This window comes from Nerophis lumbriciformis, linkage group LG10, assembly GCF_033978685.3.
Source record: "Nerophis lumbriciformis linkage group LG10, RoL_Nlum_v2.1, whole genome shotgun sequence".
NCBI lineage: Eukaryota > Metazoa > Chordata > Actinopteri > Syngnathiformes > Syngnathidae > Nerophis > Nerophis lumbriciformis.
Genome location: NC_084557.2, coordinates 54,619,721 through 54,643,386, shown reverse-complemented (window position 1 = coordinate 54,643,386; position 23,666 = coordinate 54,619,721). Strand labels below are relative to the sequence as shown.

The window sequence follows — 23,666 nt, the reverse complement described above, 5'->3', positions numbered from 1 at the left end:
AGAGCTATATTCCACTCTACTGCTTCTTTAAGTACATTATGCTTGTGTAAGGTACTTTTTCAAAACTCTTATTTTGTTAGCGCAGTTAGACTGGATGAAGCGCACCGTGCTGTTATTGTGAAAAGGGGAAGTGTGCAGATGACTTGAGGCTGTTGGGGAAAGAAAGAGATCCTCTCAAGTTGCGACTGCTGTCCTGTTTATATATTGCTCTTACAACCATGATGTCGTTCACAACAACACAAGCAGATGAAATGTCTTGCTAGCTTGAGCTTGCGCTAACCTACTCAGTGGCCTAGTGGTTAGAGCGTCCGCCCTGAGATGGGTAGGTTGTGAGTTCAAACCCCGGCCGAGTCATACCAAAGACTATAAAAATGGGAGCCATTACCTCCCTGCTTGGCACTCAGCATCAAGGCTTGGAATTGGGGGTTAAATCACCGAAAATGATTCCCGGGCGCGGCCACCGCTGCTGCTCACTTCTCCCCTCACCTCCCAGGGGGTGAACAAGGGTGATGGGTCAAATGCAAAGGACAAATTTCACCACATCTAGTGTGTGTGTGACTAGGATTCAAGGTTCAAGGTTCAACTTTATTGTCCCCGCGGGGAAATTTGTCTTGGGCACAGTGCATCATTGCTTTCTTAACATACCCAAAAACAACAGAACAAAAACACAAGCACAGACACAACCACAACCATACAACTAACATTTAAACATCAGAACATGGAGCTTGATAGACATAGGTGGCACTTTGATGTAGGCATAAAATCTACAGTATGGAGATAAAGATAAAGTACCAATGTGCATTGCACTAGAGCTCATGGATAAAGTGCTGTGTGCTAAAGTGCTTAGTTCTAAAGTGCTATGTGCTAAAGTGCTATGTGCTAAAAAAGTGCTAACCTATGTATTAAAATTCTATTGCACATTGTTGGTCAGCTTAATGGTGGCTGGGACAAATGATAATTTAAGGCGGTTAGATTTGCATAGTGGGACCCGGAGTCTTCTCCCTGATGGCAGGGTTCCATATTCCATATTCCATATTCTATCATTGGTACTTTAACTTGAACTTCATAGTATGGTCTGTTTCAAAGTGGCCCTCTTGCCTTGTTGAGATCAGGACGTGTTTTGGAATTTTTTCAAACTAATGTTCAATTTGGTCACATTTGACTCACATTTCAATTTTTCAATTACAAAAGAGCAACCATGGTACGATCCCCAACTTCTAGTAGACGTGGTCTTTTCTCCACTCATACGCTCACTCTTCTGTTTCACCGTTACAAGCCAAGGTTTTTTGCATTCCATTGTTATTACTGTTTTAATCATTATCATGATCGTGAGAAGCCATAATCAAAATGTGATGAATTGTCCAGCCCTTATACAAACGTATGTCACACAATACACAATACTCATTCATCACGACTTCCCTTTCACTCGGTGCATGACAACAATGGTTTCATTGGCCTATGGAGCAGTTATGCACACCTGGCAACACAAATAAGTTACATGACTAGAATTGACATTCTGAACAATTTTGTGAGCTAAGTTACAAATATTAATACTGTACTGAAGTGTAAATATAAGTAAAGTTGAACATTTTGTAGTATGTATAACTGCTGTTATTTTGACAATGACAGTGAAGTAATTGATTGAAGTATTCAAATATAGTTTTATTAGTAATGTGTAAATTGATTGCACAATTACAACAAATACAAAATAGCACATTTGAAACAAACAACTTAAAATACATAACATACATGCAAAATAAAACAAAAATATTAATGACATTGTTTTTAGTGATTAAGGAGTGAATTGATTTAAACAAATACAATATGCACGTTATAAAATAGATTTAAAAAATGAATCAAAATGAAAAAAAATAGTTTTTTTTTGTAAGCTTTTTAAAAGACGTTTCCTCCAGGAAAGTGTGAATTGTTCTTGCAGATAAGAATTGAATGTATTACTATTTCCTTGTTTTCTAGGGCTAACATCAACACACTGGTGGATTCCCTACAAGAAGGAGCACAACCTCCAGCCTGCTACCCTGAAACCCTCGAGCATCCATCCTTGCTCTGTGGTTCCCTTCCCGTCTTCCCACCACGTCTACGGAGTGGGTGCCGGCCCCCTCCCCCAGGGGTGGGAGCGAGGAGCTGGGGGACGGGCTAGACAAACCCTTAGAGAACGATGCGGAAGGCGTGTGGAGCCCCGACATTGAGCAGAGCTTCCAGGAGGCCCTGGCCATTTACCCGCCCTGTGGCCGCAGGAAAATCATCCTCTCTGACGAGGGCAAGATGTACGGTACGCCCCGCCCACCTCTCTCACTTTCCTCTATTTCATTGTTCATCAACTTCAATGAGTTGCACAAAACTTGATCACAACATAAAAAGACGCTCTTCAATTATTTCCATTTATACGTCACACACACTCAACACTTTTTGCTGGACGGTAGATTGTCCTACAAATTGTTGCCGATGAACAATATTGTTGTCAGCATTACTTTTTGACTAAATTAAGCACTAATGTAATCATAATATATGATGAGGCAAATAACCATTTAAAAGGATATACATGTTATACAATTTCTCATTACTGTAGAATTGTTTACCATTGTACTGTAATTGGAAGGTAAATAACATTTAGTTATTTTAAATAAACAAAAAAATAGAATGGACTCTCATTTCCGTGAGCAAACATTTAAGTTAAATAAATATTGAACACCTTGAAGTGCATTTTTTCCCCCAGTTGTCTTTTCCCGTGTTGATGGGCTCATATTGCCCATTCACACAACAGGACATTTGGCTATGTAATCATATTTATTTCCTCTTAATTTTTGTTACTTTGCCGAACTTTTCACGAGCGAGTCGCGGGCAGAGACACTTAAATATAATGTCTTGGTTCAAGAAATCTTACCAAGACAATTTTAAAGGGGAACATTATCACAATTTCAGAAGGGTTAAAACCATTAAAAATCAGTTCCCAGTGGCTTATTTTATTTTTCGAAGTTTTTTTCAAAATGTTACCCATCACGCAATATCCCTAAAAAAAGCTTCAAAGTGCCTGATTTTAACCATCGTTATATACACCCGTCCATTTTCCTGTGACGTCACACAGTGAAGCCAACACAAACAAATAGAAAAGCAAGCTATAGCGACATTAGCTCGGATTCAGACTCGGATTTCAGCGGCTTAAGCGATTCAACAGATTACGCATGTATTGAAACGGATGGTTGTAGTGTGGAGGCAGGTAGCGAAAACCAAATTGAAGAAGAAACTGAAGCTATTGAGCCATATCGGTTTGAACCGTATGCAAGCGAAACCCATGAAAACGACACGACAGCCAGCGACACGGGAGAAAGCGAGGACGAATTTGGCGATCGCCTTCTAACCAACGATTGGTATGTGTTTGTTTGGCATTAAAGGAAACTAACAACTATGAACTAGGTTTACAGCATATGAAATACATTTGGCAACAACATGCACTTTGAGAGTTCAGACAGCCCAGTTTTCATCAATTAATATATTCTGTAGACATACCCTCATCCGCTCTCTTTTCCTGAAAGCTGATCTGTCCAGTTTTGGAGTTGATGTCAGCAGGCCAGGGAAGCTAGGGTCGATATTCTTCTCTTGATCATCTTCGGCGGCATAAGGGACGGTGTGAGCCAAGACATCCAGGGGGTTTAGCTCGCTGGTCTGCGGGAACAAACTGCCGCCATTGCTTGCCGTGCTACCGAGGACCTTTGTCCCTGAATTGCTCACACACTCCGGCAGATTCAATGGGGGTCTGGCGGCAGATTTCTTTGACTTTATGGTTGGAAATGCATCTGCTTTGAGTGTCGCAGGATATCCACACATTCTTGCCATCTCTGTCGTAGCATAGCTTTCGTGGGTAAAGTGTGCGGAACAAACCTCCAATTTCTTGCCACTTTGGCATCTTTGGGCCACTGGTGCAACTTGAATCCGTCCCTGTTGGTGTTGTTACACCCTCCGACAACACACCGACGAGGCATGATGTCTCCAAGGTACGGAAAACAGTCGAAAAAAACGGAAAATAACAGAGCTGATTTGACTCAGTGTTTGAGAAAATGGCGGATTGCTTCCCGATGTGACGCCACGTTGTGACGTCATCGCTCCGAGAGCGAATAATAGAAAGGCGTTTAATTTGCCAAAATTCACCCATTTAGAGTTCGGAAATCGGTTAAAAAAATATATGGTCTTTTTTCTGCAACATCAAGGTATATATTGACGCTTACATAGGTCTGCTGATAATCTTCCCCTTTAACTGGTTCCATTGGCTGATTTCTTTGCTCATTACAAGCAAAAATAACTTGTAATACATTTTTGTTTACTCTTTTTAAGAAGGACATTTTTTCTGTCAACTTCTGTTTCTTGCACAGCTGTCACTTCCACTTGCTCTGATGTCACTTCCACTTGCTCTGATGTCACTTCCACTTGCTCTGATATGCTGCAAGTAGGCCAAAACAATACTGACAGTAGGGCTGGGCGATATGACCTTTTTTTAATATCTCAATATTTTTAGGCCATACAGCGATACACCATATATATGTGGATATTTGGCCTTCGCCTTGAATGAACACTTGATGCATATAATGACAGCAGTATGATGATTCTACGTGTCTACATGAAAACATTCTTCTTCATTAATATATGCTACTTTTAAACTTTCATGCAGAGAGGGAAATCACAAGTAAAAGTGTATTTATTAAAGAGTTATTAAGCAGTGGCACAAACATTCATGTCATTTCCAAACAGAAAGTGCAAGATTGTCAGAGACATTTTAAAACAAGCTATTAGTGCACTTTTGTGCATGATGTCACTAAGATGACATATCAAAACAACACTCAATTAAAGTGCACTTTTTGTACAGAACGCCCCTACAATAGTTTAAAACAAATAAAGTGCACTTTTGTGCATGATGTCACACAAGATATTTCAATAAGTGTCACATAAAAATGAGCTGTATATCAAATGGTGTATGTCCTACGGTGTTGATGTGGAAATAGTTGCTTCGGCATTTAGTTGGTGTGACAGCGAACGGAGATGTTGACATGTAAAGACATATTCCCGCTTGAAGCCAAACCACCGTCAGACGATGGAGCCCCTGCTGTTTTTCTTGGGAATTAATTATTCCTCCATTTGTTACCAGATTAGCACCTTTTTTCTCTCGTATTACCACTCAAACCACACCGTTAGCTGTTAGCATCACAGCTAATGTTACCCATGCCACTACCTCTCTGCTGGGCGAGGGCGTATGACGTTGCACACGTGACAGTATGTGACGTATGTAAGAAGGTGCGCTTGTTTTATGTCTCTGTGAGAAGCAGAGACAGGAAAGAGTGAGTGTAGTGTAATGCCTGCAGCTAAAAGCAACTGTGTGAGAACGTATACTCCAATATCACCATATAGTCGTTTTCTATATCGCACAGAGACAAACCCGCGATATATCCAGTATATTCCTTATATCGCCCAGCCCTAACTGACAGATAGTTTTTTTCATGCAAACTTCCATTCTTATATCAAAACTGATGCTAGTTATTTGAGGCATGCAAAGTAAAGCATATTGCACTTCTTACTAGGGGTGTCCCGATCCGATATTGGATATTGGTATGATCAGCAATATCAGCAGTAAAACAAATATTGGATTATATCTGCTAGCATTTCCCCTCAGCGATATGAGGCTCAGATACAAGCAGTCTTGTTTACTTGTGCAAAGCTCGACAGACAGTTACCATCCAAATGTCCTCGAGTGAATTCATTGACAAAAGGTAAACATGGTGGGCTATAGGCTACAAGGAGCTAGCACACAAGCTAGACATGCATAATTGAAGAATATTGTACTATGAACTGGACTGAATCCACTCAGCATCCATTGCACCTTCCAAGGTTTCTCATTGTTCACATTGGCTCGAGTCTTTTCCTTGCCCTGATGTGGGATCTGAGCCAATGATGTCGTTGTGGTTTGTGCAGCCCTTTGAGACACTTGTGATTAAGGGCTGTATAAGTAAACTTTGATTGATAGTCTAAAACACGCCATTTGTAGTATCAAATAATTCTAGTTGCATATTACTTAGATCCAATGTCTCCGAGGTAGAAGCGTTTTAAAAAAGTATCCCGTACGCCTCATTCAACTTATTGCGTCACGAGTGTCTCAAAGGGCTGCACAAGCCACAACGACATCAGTTCCCACATCAGGGCAAGAAAAAAGTCAATCCAATGGACACAATGAGAAACCTTGGAGGGGACTGCAGATGTTATTAAATAAATGTCGGTGTCTAGCAGGACCGATAATCAGCGTTTCCGTTTTCTTAGCGTTGAGTTGCAAAAAGTTAGCCATTTACATTTAAAGTTAGCAGACATCCATTGTTTAATTTCATTAAGACACGCCTCCAGGTGATTGTTTAATTTCATTAAGTCACGCCTCCAGATGATTATTTAATGTCATTAAGACACGCCTCCAGGTGATTATTTAATTCCATTAAGACACGTCATCATCATAACAGTGAAAGCTAACACGTATGATGTCACCTAGCAGCAACATGTAAATACTAAAGAGTGCAGGGCCAAGAACCGAACCCTGAGGAACTCCGCACGTTACCTTAACATAGTCCGAGGTCACATTGTTATGGGAGACGCATTGCATCCTGTCAGTAAGATAAGAGTTCAACCACGACAAGGCTAAGTCTGACATACCAATACGTGTTTTGATACGCTCTAATAAAATATTATGATGGACGCTATGGAAAGCAGCGCTAAGATGAAGAAGCAGCAACATAGATGACATCCATCGTTAGCAGTAGATCATTAGTTATTTTTGCGAGGGCTGCCCTGAAACCGGATTGAAAAGGTTCACAGAGATTGTTAGACACTAAGTGTTCATTTAGCTGCTGTGCGACAATCTTTTCGAGGATTTTGGAAATAAAGGGAAGGTGTGACACCGGTCGGTAGTTTACCATGAGGTCAGGATGGAGGTTAGGTCTTTTGAGCAGAGCATGAATAACCACTTTCTTGACTGCTAGGGGAACAGTGCCAGAGGAAAGTGATATGTTTATAATATTTAGCACTGATGGACCTAATAATACTAACAGTTCTTTAATAGGTTTCCCAGGAAGTGGGTCAAGTAAACATGTTGTTTGTTTTATCTCACTTACACGCCATCATAATTCCTCTAATGCTATTTCATCAAAAAGAGAGAGACTATTTTGGAGGGCAATATCTGTCTTATATACATTAGTGAATTATCGTGACCACTAGCTGTCGCAAAAATGAACAATTACCACCCCACTTTCATTTAAAAACTGACGAGCAACTGATTGTAAATTTTGAGAAAGATTGATGGAAAAAAAGTAAAACATTAAGCCAATGGTCTTTGCAAGGGCAATGGTGGAATTTAGCAAGAAAGTATAAATGAGCATTTGTTGAATGATAATACAATTTTCAGGATATCTGTGTCACCTGTATGCTAGCATGACTTTTGACCACACCCCATAGGGGCCACCCTTTTTTGTGTCCCAATTTATTCTCGACTGTGTACCTTAGCCTTATTATGGTCTATACCCCCACAGTTTAGCTGTAAAATAGAATAAGAGTAATCTTGAGCGATGACCAGGTGCCTCAATAGATGGCTGAGAGATGTTGGCTAACAAATGGCTTTGGCAGCTTTGGTGTCTTGGATGGATGGATAAAGTACTATCTATCTATCTGGAAGAAGATGGATGTGTCATCACCTTGTGTTAAAGTACTATCTAACCCTATCTGGAAGAAGATGGATGTGTCGTCACCCTGACTCGAACTGTTAGCCACCTTCTGCAGACATGACTGTCCTCTGATGGACACATGATTGGGGGTCAGATTGCTCGTTCTGTGTCATGTGATTGAGGGTTTGCGTGGGCAAAGGTGGGTGAAACAAAGAAAAAAAGTGGCCCTAGCTCCCTGCGGGTGGGCACTGGCTTGCCAGGAATGGCATGTGCACTTGGGAGCCCGGGGGTTCAAGGCAGATCAGCTGTAACCCTAAACCAGAATAGACGTTTACCCTTTGAGTGCCTAGAGGGGAGGGGGTGGACAAATAAACACCAAGGTGGACAGTGGTGGCCTCGGCCCCCCCCAGCAGAACCCTGTCACACCTGTCCCCTGCAACACTTGTTTTCTTTTACAGACATCCACCTTCTCCATTCAGTTTGATTAAAGACAAATAACCTACCTTTTTTTTTGCAAAATTGACTTTTCAATGAAAGAGAATATGGTTGCACAATATAGTAAGTATGAATCATATGTCATATGACATATTGTCATATGTAGGGATGATGTTTGATAAGAAATGATCGAGTTCGAGCCTATTATCGAATCCTCTTATCGAACCGATTCCTTATCGATTCTCTTATGGAGTCCAGATAGGTTGTTGTATGTGGAAAAAAACACACAATATTTGGTTTAACAAAAGCTCACTTTTATTATATAAGAAAACATTTTAATCTAATAAATAAATAAATATTGACTGTTACCCCCCCTAAAAAAATAAAATAAAATAAATAAATATTGACTGTGGTTACCCAAAGTATATTAAGTGGGATTTTTAAGAAAAACAAATATATACATTAACACAAAAACAACCTGTCTCTGTGATCACTATAGGTGTATAAATAATAATATAGTGTTGAATAAAATCAGTCCCATGGGCACAAAACTGAAAATAATACAGCTCTCCAAAAAGTGCACTTCTGCTGCTATTGGAACATAACTGTTTGTTATGATGCTTTGACATTGTTGCACTTTATTTCTTTATTGAAAGAAAATTCTATGAAGAGAAAAGTTGTTTGCAAATGTGGTTACAATGCTAAAAAATGAAAAGTTAAAGCTAAAAAAAGAAATACACTTTATTGAGTTAACATTATTTCTTTATAGGGGGAAAGATGTAATGTTATGAGCTAGGGCAGTGGTCCCCAACCACCGGGCCGTGGACCGATTGGTACCGGGCCGCACAAGGAAAAAAAAAAAAATATATATATATTTTTTATTTTTTTATTTTTTTATTATTAAATCAACATAAAAACACAATATATACACTATATATCAATATATATCAATGCAGTCTGCAGGGATACAGTCCGTAAGCACACATGATTGTATTTCTTTATTTACGCGAGGGCGTATGACGTTGCACGCGCGACAGTATGTGACGTATGTAAGAAGGTGCACTTGTTTTCTGTCTCTGTGAGAAGGAGAGACAAGAAGGAGTGAGACGAGCCTGTAGTGTAATGCCTGCAGCTAAAAGCAACTGCGTGAGAACGTATACTCGAGTACTCACCATATAGTCATTTCCTACATCGCACAGAGACAAACCCGTGATATATCCAGTATATTCCATATATTGCCCAGTCCTAATTAAAGCCATAGCACACAATGACGTGGCTTACTAAAAAATAGCTAAATTCCAACATCAAGGCTAAATGTTACTGCCAATATTCAATAGTGTTAATTATTTAAAATTGTTGACAAACACTATATTTTGTCACCTTTTGTGTGGATTAATATTTTTTCCCCATGCATTCCAAGCAAATTTCCCTTCAGTGGGGAGGGAGAACATCAATCAATCAATCAATCAATCTTTATTTATATAGCCCTAAATCACAAGTGTCTCAAAGGGCTGCACAAGCCACAACGACATCCTCGGTACAAAGCCCACATTTGTATACTTGTGGCCAAAGCATATTGCTTCTAAATGAAGCTCCAGCTGGCTCAAGCCAGAAAGAAAGAGAATATTGAAGCTGTGCATGGTCCAACTTCACCACCATGTCTTGTAGCTCTGTGCATGGAGAGCCACCCCCCTAAGGTCACCAGTAGCCAACAAGTCACGTCATTGGGCAGCCTTCAGGATCAATGCAAAGCCACTTAGCAGCTCCTCAGTGTTGTTGTGGCTCAGAAGGCCAAATCAAATGTGGACAAGGCAATGAGCTTGTTTCTTACAAAAAGGTTACTTATAGTTTGTCCTTGCACCAGCTAAAAATGGAGCCACAGACAAAACAAAATAACATGTCTGCTGTTTGAATGCGACATACCTAAAATGTTAGCTTGGATTCCCCACTGTGGAATGAATAGCATTCTTCAGCACACAATCTGACATTGAGTCTCCCGGCAGCAGCACTCAAGGAATGTGCGCCTTCTACCCATTCTTTCATTAAATGGAATGTATTCCACGTGTATTTGCCACATTTCCTCAGGACCCTTGAGCTCATTACTCACCAGGCATATCCCTGGGCTTATTAGGGACGGTGTGGAGGATGTTGTGGTCCTTTGACATGCCAAGGAAAACCTTTCCTGTCTTGTGTGGCTCTCACCATGTGTGACTGCAGGCCCCATGCAGGCAGCATGGACAAAAGCAACTTGTTGTAAAAGGTACAAGTACAACAGTACTCGGGTCTTCCTTAGTATTCTCTTCCAAAAGGTCAGAGGAAGAGTGAATCGTATGAAAACCCAAAACATTTTTTCCTATAAGAAATAATGAAAATCCAATTCATTAAAAGATGGAGGAAGAGAGAGCAACTTTAATACTTTATTTCTTGTATTTAATAATAATAATGTATTTAAAGGGGAACATTATCAGCAGACCTATGTAAGCGTCAATATATACCTTCATGTTGCAGAAAAAAGACCATATATTTTTTTAACCGATTTCTGAACTCTAAATGGGTGAATTTTGTCGAATTAAACGCCTTTCTATTATTCGCTCTCGGAACGATGACGTCACATCGGGAAGCAATCCCCCATTTTCTCAAACACCGAGTCAAATCAGCTCTGTTATTTTCCGTTTTTTCGACTGTTTTCCGTACCTTGGAGACATCATGCCTCGTCGGTGTGTTGTCGGAGGGTGTAACAACACCAACAGGGACGGATTCAAGTTGCACCAGTGGCCCAAAGATGCCAAAGTGGCAAGAAATTGGAGGTTTGTTCCGCACACTTTACCCACGAAAGCTATGCTACGACAGAGATGGCAAGAATGTGTGGATATCCTGCGACACTCAAAGCAGATGCATTTCCAACCATAAAGTCAAAGAAATCTGCCGCCAGACCCCCATTGAATCTGCCGGAGTGTGTGAGCAATTCAGGGACAAAGGACCTCGCTAGCATGGCACGTAATGGCGGCAGTTTGTTCCCGCAGACGAGCGAGCTAAACCCCCTGGATGTCTTGGCTCACACCGTCCCTTATGCCACCGAAGATGATCAAGAGAAGAATATCGACCCTAGCTTCCCTGGCCTGCTGACATCAACTCCAAAACTGGACAGATCAGCTTTCAGGAAAAGAGAGCGGATGAGGGTATGTCTACAGAATATATTAATTGATGAAAACTTTATTCATTACTCGCGGTTTTACGTAAATTATTATACATAAACTGTGTTTACCAATAATTTAGCTTAAAAACATTACAACACTTAAAAACAAACATACCAATCGTTGGTTAGAAGGCGATCGCCGAATTCGTCCTCGCTTTCTCCCGTGTCGCTGGCTGTCGTGTCGTTTTCGTCAGTTTTGCTTGCATACGGTTCAAACCGATATGGCTCAATAGCTTCAGTTTCTTCTTCAATTTCGCTTAAGCCGCTGAAATCCGAGTCTGAATCCGAGCTAATGTCGCTATAGCTTGCTGTTCTATCCGCCATGTTTGTTTGTATTGGCATCACTATGTGACGTCACAGGAAAATGGACGAGTGTATATAACGATGGTTAAAATCAGGCACTTTGAAGCTTTTTTTAGGGATATTGCGTGATGGGTAAAATTTTGAAAAAAACTTTGAAAAATAAAATAAGCCACTGGGAACTGATTTTTAATGGTTTTAACCCTTCTGAAATTGTGATAATGTTCCCCTTTAATTTTGCCTACCAAAAATAATACTTCTTTTTTGTAATGCACTTAACATTCCAGAGAAACATCAAAGGGTTACAGCATTTAGGCAGATAAGTTCAAAGAGACAGAACCACAAGATAAAACAAGAAAAGGCCACATAAAAATGTCCTAAAAGGCCTTTTTGAAGGAAAGGTTTTCTCTCTGACACGTTGGATTGTTTGTTTGGACACTCAAATCTGTGGAGTGATACGCGGGAAAATAGACTAGTTTGTTGGATGCAATGTTTAGACGTACAATAACCGATACGGTATAGGGCTCTAAAGGGCATGTGATTTTGCAATGCATTGTGGGGGCTGGGTAGCCATTGTTGCTGGACAAAGTTAACATGGCTGTACTTAACCAGAAGTAGTGTGAGAGACATCAACAGATCGTACCAAAGACAAAAAATCAAGGAACTGTACCTAAACAAACTGGAGCCAGTTCCAAAGGCAGGCCATATTAAACATAAGTTCAACTGGTGGAATTGATCCATGTGAACAGGTCCATTAGAGAAGATTGGAGCAAGATGCTGAATGTATCTCGCTCGTCAACGCAGTCAGTTTTTATGGTAAAAACTCACAGACAAACCAACTTTGGGTGTGTGCAAGACCTCGGAATGAAACATCAGGAAGAAGACTGTCAATAGGACTTGTCACTGTGTGTTGTCTCCTGGAGAAAAGTCTTTCAAACTAAATCTATTTCAAGTCTGAAATACACTCTGCATTCATTGTGGGAAATATTTCAAGCCTTCTCAATACGTTGTTTGTAACCCGCAGCTAGCTTAGCTAAGTCATCACTAACATCCTACTAAATGCTACAGTAGGAAAGGGATTCATACGGCCCCATTCATCACGCTTTACCTGACACATGAAACGTGACAAATTCGGTTGGGGGGGGGTGGCACACTATCCAATTTAGCCGCCAGATGGCAGTAGAGTGTTGAATATCTTAAAATGTGTTTTGTGGCAATTTCAACTTCGACCGCAGCGTCAGTTGCTACGTAGAGTGGTGCTTTCCATCATTTCCAGCAGACTGCATCGCAAAATGATAAACAACCCGTCTTCCTCCCGATCTACCCAGGAATGGGGCTATATGAATCCCTTCCCCATTGTATGTGTGCAACAGAGTTAAACAGGCTTTGATTTCAAGTTAGCAGTGTGAACACACCAACATGCAGCAGCGTCAAAATCATAAATCATGCTTGATTTCCAGGCTATTTCTTTATTACCTTCATAACTTGACTTCCTTGGCTTTGCTTTCACGCTGGCAATGACAAACATCACCACAGACTTTGTGCCATGTTTTAAACTTGTTTGAGAAGAAAACAAAAGGTAAATAAGCTTTGCAGGACCCACAATGCAATGTCTCCACTTTCAAGCCCTGCACAAAAACATTTTGGCCAACATTTTCATCCAAAATGTAATCCTATGGAAAAGCGAGGCACCATTGTGTTTTGTTACAGCGCTAACTGGTAGTACAGAGCTACAGGAGAGGAATGTGGCATTGGAAATGGAATTATCTCCCTGCTTGACATGCTACTAAAGTGTTCCGGCCATTGGAAATGAATGGTTTGATCATTTAGGAGGCTTATATTTTGGTATGACATCCTGTTTGCTGCAGCTGTTTGCTTTGGTTCCACTCCCTGTCTGTGAGAGTTGTGATGTGGGAGGACTTCAATAGCTGCTGCAGTCAATGAAGTCAGTAAAGCTTCCCTAAATGCTGACGGGATTTTCACACCGATTCAGAACAAAGAACACGCACACACCCAAACGTTGGCCCGCTAAGCCTCGCTCGCGCAACCTGACGTCCCATTGTTGTTTTTGGTGCGGCCATATAAATATGTTTTATTGCTCTCAATGGATTGTCATGAAAAATGTGATGCAAAGGTCAGTAGAGAAGTCCTCACTGGGGTGTAAAGGTTGGCAGTCGAGTGACAGATTCACTGGCAGACACTATCTTTTGCTTGTCCTCTGACATTGATATGGTCTCTCTCAATAGTATATAAGTAGGACTTGCTCAGAAGTTGCCGTTTTCACAAGTAAATTATAAATATCAGCTTGGGCCTTTAAAGTAAAGTAAAAGTGTAATTCAATTATAATTAACAAATAATGCTCTATTATTGTATTTTGTTAAAAAGACACAATATATACATTAGCAGAGGGAAATAGTAGTAAAATAAGTATAGTATTCCTCAAAAATATACTCATAAAGCAAGTGTATTCAAAGTAATAACATTTAAATGTCAACTTTAAAGTCCATCCATCCATCCATCCATCCATCTTCTTCCACTTATCCGAGGTCGGGTCGCGGGGGCAGCAGCCTAAGCATGGAAGCCCAGACTTCCCTCTCCCCAGCCACTTCGTCCAGCTCTTCCTGTGGAACCCCGAGGCGTTCCCAGGTCAGCCGGGAGACATAGTCTTCCCAACGTGTCCTGGGTCTTCCCCGCGGCCTCCTACCGGTCGGACGTGCCCTAAACACCTCCCTAGGGAGGCGTTCGGGTGGCATCCTGACCAGATGTCCGAACCACCTCATCTGGCTCCTCTCGATGTGGAGGAGCAGCGGCTTTACTTTGAGCTCCCCCCGGATGGCAGAGCTTCTCACCCTATCTCTAAGGGAGAGCCCCGCCACCCGGCGGAGGAAACTCATTTCGGCCGCTTGTACCCGTGATCTTGTCCTTTCGGTCATAACCCAAAGCTCATGACCATAGGTGAGGATGGGAACGTAGATCGACCGGTAAATTGAGAGCTTTGCCTTCCGGCTCAGCTCCTTCTTCACCACAACGGATCGATAGAGCGTCCGCATTACTGAAGACGCCGCACCGATCCGCCTGTCGATCTCACGATCCACTCTTCCCTCACTCGTGAACAAGACTCCGAGGTACTTGAACTCCTCCACTTGGGGCAGGGTCTCCTCCCCAACCCGGAGATGGCACTCCACCCTTTTCCGGGCGAGAACCATGGACTCGGACTTGGAGGTGCTGATTCTCATCCCAGTCGCTTCACACTCGGCTGCGAACCGATCCAGTGAGAGCTGAAGATCCTGGCCAGATGAAGCCATCAGGACCACATCATCTGCAAAAAGCAGAGACCTAATCCTGCAGCCACCAAATCAGATCCCCTCAACGCCTTGACTGCGCCTAGAAATTCTGTCCATAAAAGTTCAGAACAGAATCGGTGACAAAGGGCAGCCTTGGCGGAGTCCAACCCTCACTGGAAACGTGTCCAACTTACTGCCGGCAATGCGGACCAAGCTCTGACACTGATCATACAGGGAGCGGACCGCCACAATCAGACAGTCCGTTACCCCATACTCTCTGAGCACTCCCCACAGGACTTCCCGAGGGACACGGTCGAATGCCTTCTCCAAGTCCACAAAACACATGTAGACTGGTTGGGCAAACTCCCATGCACCCTCAAGGACCCTGCCCAGAGTATAGAACTGGTCCACAGTTCCACGACCAGGACGAAAACCACACTGTTCCTCCTGAATCCGAGGTTGGACTATCCGGCATAGCCTCCTCTCCAGTACACCTGAATAGACCTTACCGGGAAGGCTGAGGAGTGTGATCCCACGATAGTTAGAACACACCCTCCGGTTCCCCTTCTTAAAGAGAGGAACCACCACCCCGGTCTGCCAATCCAGACAAACTTTAAAGTCGTTTGTAGAAAAACAAAACAAGTTTGCAAGGAGCTTTAATGTGGATTTATAGATTATAATACTTTTTATGTATGGCCACAAGTCATGATTCCAATGCATTATATACGATACTGAAAAGAACAAAATACAACTTCACAGCTTGTCTGTCAGCACTCAACTGTTGGACCATTTCAGCCAATCCTAATTTCCAGAAAATAATAATAAATCATGGATTTTATTTAGTTAAATTAGTTTTATTTAGCTTTTTTCTAGTGACTCAAAGCAAGTAACACTGAGGACCCGTAATCAATTCAGTCCACAGTCACACGTTGGTGGCGCTAAACTACATTTGTAGCCACGGCTGCCTTGGGGTAGACTGACGGAAACGTGGCTGCCAATTTGCGGTAATGGTCTCTAAACATTCATAGACTGGTGTGGGTGGCACTGGGAGCAAGTGGGTAAAGTGCTGGTGTGGGTGGCACTGGGAGCAAGTGGGTGAAGTGCTGGTGCAAGGAGCCAAGGACATGACAGCAGTGACTCGGATGGCGGAAGCTGGGTTCGTACCAGGAACCCTCAAGTTTCTGGACACCGCCAAGACGTAATACAATACTATACAAAGATAGGATGAGATATGTAATTGTATGTTAAAGTTAAAAGTTAAAGTTAAAGTAGCAATGATAGTCACACACACACACACTAGGTGTGGTGAAATTACCCTCTGCATTTGACCCATCACCCTCACCCCCTGGGAGGTGAGGGGAGCAGTGAGCTGCAGCGGTGGCCGCGCCCAGGAATCAATTTTGGTGATTTAACCCCCAATTCCAACCCTTGATGCTGAGTGCCAAGCAGGGAGGTAATGGGTCCCCTTTTATAGTCTTTGGTATGACTCGGTTTGAACTCTCGACCTACCAGTCTAAGGGCGGACACTCTAACCACTGAGCAGGTTAAAGTAAGTCAAGTGAACTTATACAAGATCTATCAAATCCTTTAAGAAGTACAATACTGCCAGCTGTAAAGTAAGCACTGAGAAGAAAAGTCAAATTGTAAGTACAATTGCACCTCAACTTATGAGCTCAATTGGTTTTACAAACAAGCTCATAACTGAAGTGAAGTGAAGTGAATTATATTTATATAGCACTTTTCTCTAGTGACTCAAAGCGCTTTACATAGTGAAAGTTACATTTAAAGCAGTGTGGGTGGCACTGGGAGCAGGTGGGTAAAGTGTCTTGCCCAAGGACACAACGGCAGTGACTAGGATGGCGGAAGCGGGGATCGAACCGGGAACTCTCAAGTTGCTGGCACGGCCACTCTACCAATCGAGCTATACCGGCCGATGATGCCCAACTGAAAAGACTTGAATCTCAGTTTAGCATTGCCCATTGAAATGAATTGAAATGAATTTAATCTCCCTAACTAATTACCACAATTTGATCATGTAACTTGTCTTTTCAAAAATATACATTTATTTTTACATAAGAAATATTGTATGAAAAACAATATTCACAGATGATATATTGTGCCGACACTTGAACTGCCTCACCAAGTCGCTGCATGATATTGATTAGTTTTCCATTTGAATGAATATCATCCACTCCGTCTTCTCGGCTCTGTCCTTCTCACTCACTTTCTCTGTTCAATGGTTGGAAAACAAATGTGTTGATCTTTAGCAATAAGCTATTGCTGGTGAGGAAAACTGCATGTTTTGGTGCTGATGTACTGTATGAGCTTCCTTTCACATTTACTACACGCACTTGTGGTGAGGAGGCTCAAATAAGGAAGTCAAATGTATGTTTGCAAAGTAAAGCACAACAAAAAGCTGAGAGACGGCTCAAAATACTCTCAAGTTGAGGTACTTCTGTAGTAGAAAATATTCCCCTTTTGGTTGATTACCACACCTTCAAATAGTGTGGCATTGGTAACTTCTTGATAACAAATCTACTCAGATAACCCAAAGTTGTCTCGGACACACTTGACAAATGTATACTTGATCCATATTAAGTCCTGCTTTCTTAAGATTGTCTCTTGTACTCAAGTCAGTTTGAGTTGATGGTTAACAAGTCCTTTCAGACAACATTACATTATCACCCAAATAAGACATTCCGCCAGCCCAAGTGTGACCTTTTTGTTTTTCTAACGCAAACACAGTCAGTGATGTGCAAATGAAATAGGAAAATGTAACTTTATGTAGTAGGAAAAAGAAGTAAACAACTCCCACGTCTTTCAGAAATGTTTTAATGCCTTGCTCCGGAATGCCACGGTATATAAGTCATGTTTCTGCTTAATGAACTTGCTAGTTCCTGGAAGCAACTTGGGACCATGATCACACCACCATGCTAGACTCACTTATGTTGCCATATATGAAGACTAGTTGTCACTGTGTAGTACATCTATACTGCCAGGGAACTTGACTAGTTGTCACTGTGTAGTACATCTATACTGCCAGAGAACTTGACTAGTTGTTACTGTGTATACTGCAAGAGAACTTGACTAGTTGTCACTATGTAGTACATCTATACTGCGAGAGAACTTGACTAGTTGTCACTGTGTATACTGCAAGAGAACTTGACTAGTTGTCACTATGTAGTACATCTATACTGCGAGAGAACTTGACTAGTTGTCACTGTGTAGTACATCTATACTGCCAGAGAACTTGACTAGTTGTCACTGTGTAGTACATCTATACTGCCAGAGAACTTGACTAGTTGTCACTGTGTAGTACATCTATACTGCCAGAGAACTTGACTAGTTGTCACTGTGTATACTGCAAGAGAACTTGACTAGTTGTCACTATGTAGTACATCTATACTGCGAGAGAACTTGACTAGTTGTCACTGTGTAGTACATCTATACTGCCAGAGAACTTGACTAGTTGTCACTGTGTAGTACATCTATACTGCCAGAGAACTTGACTAGTTGTCACTGTGTATACTGCAAGAGAACTTGACTAGTTGTCACTATGTAGTACATCTATACTGCGAGAGAACTTGACTAGTTGTCACTGTGTAGTACATCTATACTGCCAGAGAACTTGACTAGTTGTCACTGTGTAGTACATCTATACTGCCAGAGAACTTGACTAGTTGTCACTGTGTAGTACATCTATACTGCCAGAGAACTTGACTAGTTGTCACTGTGTATACTGCAAGAGAACTTGACTAGTTGTCACTATGTAGTACATCTATACTGCGAGAGAACTTGACTAGTTGTCACTGTGTAGTACATCTATACTGCCAGAGAACTTGACTAGTTGTCACTGTGTAGTACATCTATACTGCGAGAGAACTTGACTAGTTGTTACTGTGTAGTACATCTATACTGTGAGAGAACTTGACTAGTTGTCACTGTGTAGTACATCTATACTGCGAGAGAACTTGACTAGTTGTCACTGTGTAGTACATCTATACCGCCAGAGAACTTGACTAGTTGTCACTGTGTAGTACATCTATACTGCGAGAGAACTTGACTAGTTGTCACTGTGTAGTACATCTATACTGTGAGAGAACTTGACTAGTTGTCTCTGTGTAGTACATCTATACTGCGGACTGATGAAGCTTACTTGACTAGTTGTTACTGTGTAGTACATCTATACTGCGAGAGAACTTGACTAGTTGTCACTGTGTAGTACATCTATACTGCGAGAGAACTTGACTAGTTGTCACTATGTAGTACATCTATACTGCGAGAGAACTTGACTAGTTGTCACTGTGTAGTACATCTATACTGCGAGAGAACTTGACTAGTTGTCACTGTGTAGTACATCTATACTGCAAACTGATGAAGCTTACTTGACTAGTTGTCACTGTGTAGTACATCTATACTGCCAGAGAACTTGACTAGTTGTCACTGTGTAGTACATCTATACTGCCAGAGAACTTGACTAGTTGTTACTGTGTAGTACATCTATACTGTGAGAGAACTTGACTAGTTGTCACTGTGTAGTACATCTATACTGCGAGAGAACTTGACTAGTTGTTACTGTGTAGTACATCTATACTGCGAGAGAACTTGACTAGTTGTCTCTGTGTAGTACATCTATACTGCCAGAGAACTTGACTAGTTGTCACTGTGTAGTACATCTATACTGCGAGAGAACTTGACTAGTTGTCACTGTGTAGTACATCTATACTGCCAGAGAACTTGACTAGTTGTCACTGTGTAGTACATCTATACTGCCAGAGAACTTGACTAGTTGTCACTGTGTAGTACATCTATACTGCAAGAGAACTTGACTAGTTGTCACTGTGTAGTACATCTATACTGCCAGAGAACTTGACTAGTTGTCACTGTGTAGTATATCTATACTGTGAGAGAACTTGACTAGTTGTCAGTGTGTAGTACATCTATACTGCAAACTGATGAAGCTTACTTGGATGAGAGGAGGAGAAACATCTTCTCAGACAAACTGAACTGTGCGGTTGTGATCAGTAGAAAGCCCTGAGAATATACAAGCTGTACACTGACTGCTCTAAAGCATGTGCCTTGGGAAGATCCACTGCATTGCGAATGACTGATGAATTCCTCTGCAGCTGTCAGTTGGCTGCTGTGTGCTATTAAGTGTTTGCACAAACAGGACATAGAAATGGGGACGTAGCGGCAGATGCAAGAGCAGTGTCAGCGTATTGGAATGTGAGGAATGCCCAATCACAGCGGGCCATGGATGCAGATTCTTGACCCGTCTGCACCAAGGACTGACTTTTGGAGGGAACCACACCTGACCTAGGGCAATATTTACGTATTGAATTATTTATGATGGCGTTCTTTGCGTTGAATTTGAAAACATTTCTCTTTTGCTTGTTTCTGTTTGTTAGTTCGCAACATAGCTCTGAAAATGATAGGCAGATGTTGATGGAACTGTCTGAAATGGGATAAGGAACAAGTGATGAGATTGGTAGATCTCCGAGTCCTTTTCCAGTCGACATGTTTTTATCGCTGTTTGGTCCGTATGATTATGCAAAACCGCCATTTTCCAAGAAACCTTTTTAGTTCATTTTGTGTAATTCCACGTGCCCTTGCAGACCAGACCCTCCCTCATGGATACAGTCGATGCCTCAGCTGGCAGTAGATGTCTTCTCTGTCTGTCTGGCTGACTAATTGGCATTTGATAGCATGATCTCATCAGTGTGTTGGAAAGTATTTTGAATGGGACCTTCCCCAAGCATTCACACAAGGATCTGATACTAGGACCAATGTACAGCACAATACTCTATGGCCTTGAAAGTACTTTCAACACAGCAATGCAATCATATATTTTAAAAATGCTTAACAAAGTTTTATCAGAGAACATCAATTCAACACTTCCCCCGATGTCTCATCAATTACTGATAGTCTGTTCACTTCCTGTCTCCAGTTTCTAATACAGGAAGAACATGATATCGAATGCTGGGGTTTTCAATCAATTCCTTAATGAAATAATTCAGGTTCAATGATATTGGACATTCCACCAGGGGACATTGCAAATGTTGTTTTGTTTCTTAATGTTACTGTACCAATATTTGAGTTCCTTGCTCCTTGTATTCCATCATTTTACTCCACAGTTTGTATTGTATGAATGGATATACCATATGTAGTCTATTATTTACATACTATTGGCTATAATAGGTTTGAAAAACAGCTCAAATATATATAAAACGTTAAGTGCTTTATTTTGAAAATAAACCCAAAATAAGCATGCACCTAATTTGCCTGTCAGATGCACACCAGATGGTGGTGCACCTGAACCAGTTGGCACACGGCTAGAGTAAGGAGAGAAAGTTGAAGAGAAATATATTTTAAGCTAATGAATGCATTTCTTGTTCAAGCCAATCATTTGACAATGAAGTCTAACTTTACGATGGATGGATATATATATATATATATATATATATATATATATATATATATATATATATATATATATATATATATATATATATATATATATATATATATATATATATATATATATATATATATGTATGTATATGTATGTGTATGTGTGGGAAAAAATCACAAGACTACTTCAAGACTTGTGATTAGACTACAATTTCACCCTCACCTATGAACCCACGCCAGGAAACCAACCAAAAAAGAGCAGAAAACGAAACAACATTATCTGGTACAACCCCCCATACAGCAAAAACGTCTCAACTAATATTGGCCACAAATTCCTCACTCTGATCGACAAACACTTCCCCAAAGGCAATACCCTAAGAAAAGTATTCAACAAGAACAACATTAAATTGAGCTACAGCTGTATGAACAATATACGACAAATTATTTCAAACCACAACAAAAAAATTGCAAATGAGCCGTCGGCCCCCAGACAGAGCGACTCCAAAACCAACAAAGGCTGCAACTGCCGCAAGAAACCTGATTGCCCTCTCAACGGGGGGTGCTTACAAACATCAGTCGTTTACCAATCAAAGGTAACACGCAAGGACATTAACACATCCGACACATATGTAGGATTAACCGAGGGAGAGTTCAAAACCAGATGGAACAATCACAAGGCTTCTTTTAGGAACCAAAACCTTCGGAATACCACAGAACTCAGCAAACACATTTGGGACCTCAAAGACAATAATGTTGAATATTCAATAACATGGCAAATTCTTGCATCCAGCACACCTTACAATAGTGGTAATAAAAGATGCAACCTATGCTTGAAAGAGAAACTGTTTATTATTTACCGTCCAGACCTGTCATCCCTCAACAAGCGCAGCGAAATTGTATCAGCATGCCGTCACAGACGGAAACACCTCCTAGATAACACATGAGCCAATCACCACGCCCCTACGCCATCCTGTACCTACCCACTCTGTGCCCTATATAAACCATGGTATGTGAATGCTTCTATTAAAATCTCCTGATGATTGAGGGAACCCCTCATGAAACAGGCCTGTAGAGATGAAGTAGTCTTGTGATTTTTTTCCCACACACACATATATATATATATATATATATATATATATATATATATATATATATATATATATATATATATATATGTATGTATATGTGTGTATACACTGTATATGTATATATATTTAGCCCAATGTGGCCCCCATGTCAAACAGTTTTGACACCCTTGACCTAAACGAACAAAAAATAGTGGATAAGAGGAATGTTAAATGTTTAAAAGCCCCCCCGCTCCCCCACAATATTTCTAGATGCTATAATATATTTAAAAAATTTGAGGAAATTATTTTTTAGGGAAAATTACCTGCCAGCAGATTGCAATTGTTTTGTGCTTCATTTAGAAAATCAATGAACAAAAAAGCTTGGTGTTTTATTACTTGAATGTACTGAAAAGAAGTGTATTGTGATGATGGCGGACCATTACACCACTGGGACATACCCATGTTGTATTGTGATGATGGCAGACCATTACACCACTGGGGCATACCCATGTTGTATTGTGATGATGGCAGACCATTACACCACTGGGACATACCCATGTTGTATTGTGATGATGGCAGACCATTACACCACTGGGGCATACCCATGCTGTATTGTGATGATGGCAGACCATTACACCACTGGGACATACCCATGTTGTATTGTGATGATGGCAGACCATTACACCACTGGGACATACCCATGTTGTATTGTGATGATGGCAGACCATTACACCACTGGGGCATACCCATGTTGTATTGTGATGATGGCGGACCATTACACCACTGGGGCATACCCATGTTGTATTGTGATGATGGCGGACCATTACACCACTGGGACATACCCATGTTGTATTGTGATGATGGCAGACCATTACACCACTGGGACATACCCATGTTGTATTGTGATGATGGCGGACCATTACACCACTGGGACATACCAATGTTGTATTGTGATGATGGCAGACCATTACACCACTGGGACATACCAATGTTGTATTGTGATGATGGCAGACCATTACACCACTGGGGCATACCCATGTTGTATTGTGATGATGGTGGACCATTACACCACTGGGACATACCAATGTTGTATTGTGATGATGGCAGACCATTACACCACTGGGGCATACCCATGTTGTATTGTGATGATGGTGGACCATTACACCACTGGGCCATACCCATGTTGTATTGATCACATTTCCTTCAGGTCCTATTCCTTGTACAGTATGTGGTTTGCATTTGGGCAAAATCAAAAGGCAGAAAGACATTT

General features: G+C 41.2%; 1 protein-coding gene across 4 annotated transcripts in view; it reads left to right on the top strand.

The window, feature by feature from the left end:
• Positions 1 to 23,666, top strand: part of LOC133612775 (transcriptional enhancer factor TEF-3-like) — an 84,472-nt gene that overhangs the window by 22,407 nt on the left and 38,399 nt on the right. For 3 of the 4 annotated variants that reach the window (XM_072913880.1, XM_072913879.1, XM_072913878.1), the window contains exon 2: positions 1,975 to 2,290. In XM_072913880.1, the coding sequence (XP_072769981.1) occupies positions 2,284 to 2,290 (7 nt within the window). In that variant the 5' untranslated portion in view covers positions 1,975 to 2,283. Of the gene's footprint in view, positions 1 to 1,974; positions 2,291 to 23,666 lie in introns of those variants that run through there. The other variant, XM_072913881.1, reaches the window with a different exon arrangement.